Below are 8,444 nucleotides of genomic sequence, written 5' to 3' on the forward strand. Positions count from 1 at the left end.
CTCTCATCTTGCTGCAGCCTTCCTGAAGTTCCACGTAACAAAAGGAGGATTTGGTTTAAGACATTGGCTGCAATCTTTAGGGTGGCTGTTAGTGCTGGGTAAATGTAGTGTTTGGAGATTCTGACTCCTAAAACTATGGTCTAAACTGAAATCAAAAAGTAGACACAGGAAGAAAGCAAGAACTCTGACCTGCAGGAAGGAGAGCTCCTTGCTGCCCTCATTTGTTTCTATGCATATCTGACTGTGAAGCCACTGAGGTCTCATATTCCAGCCTATCTTTACACAGTCATTTTCATTTGTACTCCTTTTTTTTCCCCCTCTCCACACTTACAGGCACAATTTCAGGAACTTACAGGCAATCCAGGCTTCTGAAAGCATTAAAATCCCATTGCTTCTTATCCAGGAATCCAAACCCATGCAAGTGTGTACATTTGCATATATCCACCAAATCTATAGCAACATCACTGAGCTAAAACATAAAAACCAAAACCAGCCAGCCCAAACCCTCAATTTTTCTGTATCTTCCCCAACCTAATGCACCCAGCTGATCTTTTGTGGAGATAATCTGTAAGTCACTTAATTCCACTTGGAGGTAAAGGATGCAAAACAAAAGCAATCCCTTAATTACTGCTTGCCAGCTCCTCCTGGTCTCTTGAAAGTGTAACTCCTGCCACATATGGTTTACTCTACTGATATTAGTGATCAGAAAATACTTATCACCAAGTGAAGTAAGCTAATCCTTCAGCAATTATCTGAGCAAGTTCTTGGCTACTAAAGCAATAGCTTATGCCTGCTGATATTGCAGCCACCTGATCCTTCCCAGAAAAGTCAGTCATGCTAACTGTGAAGTATGAGATTTTCTTCTAAAGATGTAAAGAAACCCAAAACAATTCAGTTGACCCGTTCCATGGATTTGAGCATGTCATCAGCACCAGGTGACCTTGTATGGTGGTAAAAAACTCTTGGACCTTGTCAGTACAGAATGCGCTGTTGGGAATTTGGGGTCTGTCTCCCTCTGGTTTTCTCTTTAAAAAGGAAGTATAATGTAAGTTAAGCTGAAGTTCAGAAATGCATATATTTTACTTAAAAACATTCATCTGTTCAAAATTCAAAATAAACTTTATGGGATACAACAGTTTGGTTTTTTTTTTTTTTAAATAACATTTCATTCAAACTGTATATAATTCATTGAAGTATTCGTACAGCAAACAATGGTTAACCCTTGAAAACCTGTAGAAAAAGATTTTCACACAAAAAAAAAAAAAGGAAAAACAAAATTGAGGTATCACACCCACACACATTCACCTGAGCACACACACACTCGAGCACACCCACACCTATCCACACACGCAGGCTGCAGCAAAAGCAGAAAATTGTAGGCCCAAAAGGAAAATGATGACTGATTGTTCTATCTGAAAGTCCAGGTAGCTCAGGAAAAAAAAAAAAAACAAAACAACAAAACATAAAAACCAAAACAACAAACCAAAACAACCCCCCAGGAGTCCTCTGAGTAAAGAAACTACCTCAAGAAAATTCTCAAGTGCACTGGAGACCTGATCATTTAAACTGTTTCTGCAAAGCAGCTCCCTGCACCTGAGAAGAATGCAGCCCAAGGTGACTTGTGCAAATATAAGGAGTCAGGAACATCTCCTGCTATTCCTTAAGTAGACATGAGGGGTGTCCATAGATTCAATCAGTCTTTGATCATGCAAGATACTGCTGGAGTGCTGTCTTCGCCCTGCAATAAAGGAACAACCTGTTAATTATTGTGGCATGCTAGAAGCACATGAGTCTTGTCAGGAGTACTGGCCCTACCAAAAACAGAAGATGAGGTGAGAGGAAGAAAAGCAACAGCCATTCTAACTACTGCAACTTATGTAATCTAACATTGTGCAATGTTTTTGTTAAGAAGAAAAACCACCTCCCAAAAGTCTAGGGTTATAGTTTCATCATCACTTCAGCTATGTCAGGCTTTCCTAGCACCTGAAGGGAGAAGCTTGGCTCTTGCTTTGTTCCCTAACACCTCCCAACTATGTCATCATGACCCTGACAGACCTTTCCAAGATTCAACACGACTCCTTCAGTTGATGAAAGAAATATCTGGGTTGTTACTGCAGGTGAGATAACTGCAAAAAGTCTACATAAAAAACACACAGAAGCTGTCATTAGCAATTTTGGCTTTGTGTGTTTGTGAAGGAGCTAGATGATCTGTGCAGATACTATGAGTAACAGAACAGGTATGTGAAAAGCAACTGTTGAGCTCAATTAGTTTGAAAGCATTTACTTGAGATTAAAACCAGTGGTGATCCTCTATTAACTGTTTAATTCATAGTGTAATGTGATGGGTTACCATTGTTCTAACCCTCTGGAACTTTGTTAGGTGTCCATGGTTTACACAAACATTTGTGTATTAGTGAGATTTCAGAGAGGACCCTGCACTAGTTTAGAAGACCTTAAACACAGTTATTTTATCCTATGGAGAACTTCAGCAAAATATGTTACTCCTGAGCAACCCAAAACCTGCTCTTTAAAGAAGTATTCATCACAATTTCTTTATATTGTAAAACTCAATGCAATGATAGAGATTTTCTGTGAAATTTGTCTATAATCAAAAGCTATTTTTAAAGACACTTGTTTAATAAGAAGCAAAGATTTCCCTCTGATTTTCTGTTGGGATTTTTCTTGATACTCACTTGTCACACAGATTGGGATCTGATGACTGACTCAATTTATGTAGAATATCTACAATTCCCATGTCTCGTAGTTTATCCTGGCGTTCTTGTGAACCTACAACAACAAATCACATCCTTGGGAACACCACCAAAAAGAAATGTCAGCAGAACAGCAGGAAGGAGTGGTGGCAAAAACGAGCTTCAAGAAGGGGTATGGAGCAGAGTTCAGCTAGAACACAGCAACAGAAAAACTCCCTCAGCTGTGGCTACTTCCCAAGGGAGCTCTAGTTTCTTTTTTTTGTACATTATGTGCATATGGTTAAAGAAAATTTTGATGGCAAAAATCTGAACCCATTTTATTTTAAAGCAAAAAGCTTGAACTCAGTTGGTATATTCTCATCTCTCTGATCTGGATGCAGAGAACATTTAACTGGAGGTATTCCTGAGTCTGGCTTGTAGCACTGTACAAAGCCAGTATCATGAGGAGAAAGCCACCAGGGGCACAGCCAAGTGTCACACACTGAAGTTCTGTGATCTGAAAGGTGTGGAGTAAGTTACACACTAGTGGAAAAGAGTCCCCCCCAACCAAGTAGAGCTCTCTACACTTTCCTCAATGCCCTCCTCACCACTCTCACTCATTCCATATTATGCCTATGAAGATGTCTTCCCTTATGCTTTGGATCCCACTGTGCTGTGAACTGCAGATATTGATGACTATGCAACATTAGGCTTTTGACCAAGATTGTAACATGTATATGCATAAATGAGACATTCCTACCTTCCTCTTCATTCCATATGAGATTAGATATACAGAACATGGCAGCAAGCTGAAGTTTAGCATTTGAATGACTCTAAACACAGAAAAAAAAACAGTACTCAAGTTTAGAAGAAGAAATTCAGAAATTCTCAGACTTACATTTTGGCATCCATTCTGTAACAAATAAGGTAGCAAACCTGGGACTAATTCTTATCTACAGCTTCTCTAAAAGTTAGTGCCATAACAAAGCACTTGAGTAGTGTTCAGTTGCTTCCAAGTATTTATGGAGGTTTACAAAATAAGCCTTTTCCAAGATCATGAAATGTTCTCCATGTACATTTGTTACAGATGTTGCTTAAGCTACTGTAACATTCTTATGGGGAAATAACTGGATTTTTGTTTTAAGCATATTCTTAGTACACCTCTGCCACACAGAACTGCAATACATGATTTTGTAGAAGACAAACTGGGCATGTGAAAGTTCAGTGCATGATACTCAATAAATTACAAGACAAAATGCTGAAGTACCCTTTTATCATTCCCACAAAAAAAAAAAAAGGCAAAAAACCCCACCAAAACAAACAAAAAAACCCATAAAACCTTTAAGAGAAATTCCCCCTACCATGTAGTATTTGATTTTCTGCAGGATGTCATCATTGGTCATAATGAGTTCTTTTGCTGTCGTTCCATCTGCTATATTGGCAAGTATACATAATGTCTGAAAGAGAGAAAAAACCCTGTTATTTGGCCACAGGTCACATCCCATGATTTATAGTTCCCCTGACAGTTTTGAACTTGTGACAAACAATTTCTTTAATTAGTTTTAATATCTTCAGTCTGGAGTTTCTAGCTTGCTTACAACTAGGGCCAATGCCAAAGAATTAAATGCTGTGGCTGAACAGCCCTGGAAAAAAAACAAAACAAAATCATTGACATTTTAAAATAAAAAGCAACATTCATTAGTTAATTTAAAAGAGAAAAATTTTAAGTCTCTCAAGGAATAAGACTCAATTTTTCTATATCTTCATATAGAAAAGATTAAGTACCCTGGAAAATAAAGCAGTCAATCAGTGGCTAGAGGGAAAATAAAACAAACCCAAAATACTGTACCCATCTAGTTCTGCAGGCCAGGAAAAGGAAAGACAGAGGTCTACCTGCTGATCTAGCAGAGTAATAATTTTTTCTCAACAAGTCTAATCACAGATCTTACCTGCAGAGATAACTCTGATAACTCAGAGATAACCAGATGTGTTAATAGTTTTTTCCTGGAAATTAGAGAGGCCATCCTACAGGATAACTCTGAAGGAACTAGGACACTGTTGGCACTACATGCACATGGCATTAAGACTTGCCTAGGCAGCTCTCCTGGTCCTCAGGAGGCAATGGGGTATGCTCTACAAATTATTTCCCAAAGAGCTGTGGAAGAACTTCACCATCTTTTCTGGGCATGTAAGGTTGACTACAGGAGGACACCAGAGAATGACCAACACTTGAGTGATGCCTGTGTCTCAGTTGCACTACACTCAAGTCAGCAGTTGCAGGGATTTATTACTTCCAAGCTTCTAGCTACACACTGATGAGCCAGTCAGTGACAGAGCTAAGCCCTGTCCTGCTGGAAATATGGGCCCTTGTGTGCAGACAGGCATTATGGGATGTACAACTTAACTCTGAAATAAAAACCAGCTGCTGGCCACGTCCCATCACAGGGCAAGGAAAGTGCTCTATGTATAAAGGCCCCAAACACTAACCCAGTCCATCAGCCCTTTCCAAGAATCATTCTCCTCCAAAAAACTTCTGAGAGGCTTGGCAAGGCTAATAACCTATTGCAGTGACTGGTTAATCCTCAGCTGTTTCAGCACCATGGTATGACTAAACTTGCTATTAAGAGTCTTTTAGCATTTGTTGGGGTGGTTTTGATGTTTGTTTGATTTTTTCCTAATTTTGCCCTTAAATAGCCATTAAAGGCCTGTTTGCCATCAGCTCATTCTTCACTGAGCAGAAATTAAGACCAGTCTGGATTTAGCTGTATTTTCACACTTAATTTGCCATGCTCTTTGCTATCAATCTCCATCCTAAACCCAAGCAATCCACTGATGTCTCCCACAGCTTCTTGCTGCACCCGTTCTTCATCACCACGGGTCATGGATGAGGAAGAAAAAGGGTTCTCCAACAGACTGCCTTAGTGTCACAAGAGTTAACCAGCCAAATTCTGCCCACCTATCCTCCTATTTCACTTCAGCACCCCTGCATGCTGGCCCTCCCGGGCTGCCACCAAGCCAGAGATTATTTTTGCTACTAGCCATCATCTCCTCTTTCCTTCTTTCTTTCCTCTTGCATTTTGCATCTCTCCAGTTCTGTCAGGGCACATCCCTCTCCACTTTTTCCTGGGCTACACCAGCATGCTCTTCTCCCTGCTGGTGCCTCTCCTCCAACTGCTGCTGGCTCCTGCAGGCACCCAAGAACAGCTGAGTACCACATCTCCCAGCAGAACACTGCCAGCAAGGTGGGTGATGATGGTGTTCTTCATCACTGACTGCCCCAGTGGCTGCTGCAGGAGCAAACCACCATGACACCTCCCCCAGTGTGAAATACTGGCCTCCTTCTCTTGCCTTCCTCCTGCCGTCCCCTTCATGCCATGGAATTGCCTTAGATTTAGTTCTTCAGTTCTCACATAGTGTCCTCCTCCTTACCAAATCTACATTTAAAAACTTCAATTCAAATACATTTGTAATAATCCCTTAGAAATAAGAGCATTCTTCTAGGCACTGAAGTTATTCATCTGACCAATCTCAGTAAAACATTCACAGCACATAGTAATCCCCCACAAAAATGACATGTTGAGAAAAGTAAGCATTCTGAGCTGTTTCTTAAATATTATTTTGCCAAAACAACACGAAACAAAAGAGGGTACCTGCTCTTTGACTTCTATATTGTGCTCCCCTTCCAGAATGAGGGTCACTGCTTGCATGATTTGCTTCCCATGAGTGCTCATTATATGGTCTATGTGCTGCCAAAGCAATGGTGAGATACAATCAGCATAACTTCCCAGACAAAGAAGGGCCATTCCTACTTGAAATACTCTGAGTAGCAACACTGCACAAAGCCCTAGCTCCTAGAGAGGTCTCCCAAACCCAAGAATTTATCACAGCAGAAACACTTCATAATATTCCTTTTCATTTGAAGCCTGGGCTTGTTTGAGAGAGTGTGAAATGGGCTTTGGTGCTGGTTTCACTGTAACCTGTAGAAAAGACACTGGTTTCCTAGGTGCACAGAGGCCAGTCTGAAACTGAATCCTGCTGGACCCAAGCTCTAAGTAGGATGCTGCAGTCAGAAAGAACCACTTCTGATAACAGGGGGATATCAGTGAGACAGGGTAAGAAAACTGAGGTTTCTTATTTGGTATTTGCTACTCTTACTGGAACACTGTAACCAGGTCCACTATCCACATTTCAAAAGTCTGAGAGGGTTCAGAGAAATAAGCCACAGACATTACTCATCATCTAGGAGAAGTGTCTTAAGTTAAGAGACTTACAAATAAAAGGTCATTTGATCCCAGACTATAAACACCTATACTAGAATAAAATTGATCATTAGGAGTAACAGAAAAAGATTAAATTAGATCTACTGGATTAATTGATACCAAAAATCAAGAATGACAGCAAACAGCCACCAGAGGTTACCAGCACATGGCACACTGCACCTTTTTAAGACGTTAGGGATTCTTGTAGGACTTCTTAAAATTACTTATCATGAGGCTTCTTTCAAAAGCTGCTGGATGAGTTATTCTGGAGTGAGTTTTGGGTAGAGAATGAGAATGGTTGATTCTGGCTCTAAAACATACTACAGCAAGTAGGTGAAGCTGGGACAAAGATTCAGATGAACACCTTGTGTGATAATGAGACTCTGCCATCAATGTCAAGAGCTCAGGGTGAATTTAATGAATGACTGGTTATTAAATATCTTTCCACATTAAGACAGAGCTAATTTTCTATGAAGCTTATTGAGACTCAACGAGTACAAATATCAGAAGATTTTTTTGCAGTGACCTTTTTATGGTAGAAACACAATACGTGATAAATGCACAGTAGAGGCTTCGTGGTTTTTTTCCCCCACAAAAATGTTGGCTTGCCAAATGTTTGCTGCATGTTTTCCCTCTGTTCTTCACAGGGGATTACCCCTTTCTTTTCCTCCACCCATATCTCTTTCTCCCTGTCAAAAACAATTCAGGGGCTTACATTTTCAAACCATTTTATTTCAGTGTGTCAAACGAACGTATGCATTTTGTAAGTGCACAGTCCCACAGTCAAATTCAAAAAGTCAGTACCATCTACATAATTGGGTAAGAACAGAAATATTTCAGGTGCCCAGAAAGAGGAAACACAGGCATCCTTAAGATATGTACCTCTCCACACATGGACTCAACAGTGCAACCCTCTTATTGTTGTTCTGGACAAGTTTCACAGAAAGACTTTTAGGAAAATAATTTGACTGAAAGCTAAATGCAATGGAATTGAACATTAAATGTAACTGTCTAGCTCTGTATTTGATGATAATTACCAAGTTTCAGTGGATGTAGAGAATCCTTTCAGATGCTTTGTACATTTGTATTTGATTTGTACATTTGGTTCCAGATACTCGGATAAATCCAAAGGCCTCAGTTTTAGCAATATATTGAACATTAAACCAAAAACCAACTTGTTTTACAAAAAAAAGGATTAATTTGTATTGTCTGCATGTGTGATCAGCTTTCAGAAGGTCTGTTTGCACTCTACTTACTGGGCGAGTAGATAAAAGATTCCTGAGCAGTCCCAAAGTTTTCATCAGCACATTGACATCCGAATCGGAAAGCAACTGGAATAACTGCTCTGTGCTCAGACCTCGCAGGATGTCTGACTTGATCTTCTGTTCTGCTTGAAACGCCATGTTCTGAAAGAGACAGATTCTTTGCTTCACTTTTCACCTTAAACTTGGCCTTTCCCTCTTTTAGTAGACTATAACCTGCGAGCTTATACCCT

The 8,444-nt window shown here is 40.0% G+C and overlaps 1 protein-coding gene across 1 annotated transcript; it reads right to left on the reverse strand.

Annotated features, from left to right (window-relative positions):
• Positions 1 to 1,238: 1,238 nt before the first annotated feature.
• Positions 1,239 to 8,352, reverse strand: LOC103768238 (armadillo repeat-containing protein 8-like). Its single transcript, XM_008935379.1, has 6 exons — positions 8,206 to 8,352; positions 6,341 to 6,436; positions 4,052 to 4,147; positions 3,451 to 3,523; positions 2,694 to 2,787; positions 1,239 to 1,738 (listed from the first exon to the last, which is right to left on the reverse strand). Exons 1-6 carry the CDS (start codon positions 8,350 to 8,352, stop codon positions 1,705 to 1,707), a joined length of 540 nt encoding a protein of 179 aa, XP_008933627.1. The 3' UTR covers positions 1,239 to 1,704.
• Between the last annotated feature and the right edge of the window lie 92 nt (positions 8,353 to 8,444).

This window comes from Merops nubicus, unplaced genomic scaffold (genome assembly GCF_000691845.1).
Source record: "Merops nubicus isolate BGI_N331 unplaced genomic scaffold, ASM69184v1 scaffold22812, whole genome shotgun sequence".
NCBI lineage: Eukaryota > Metazoa > Chordata > Aves > Coraciiformes > Meropidae > Merops > Merops nubicus.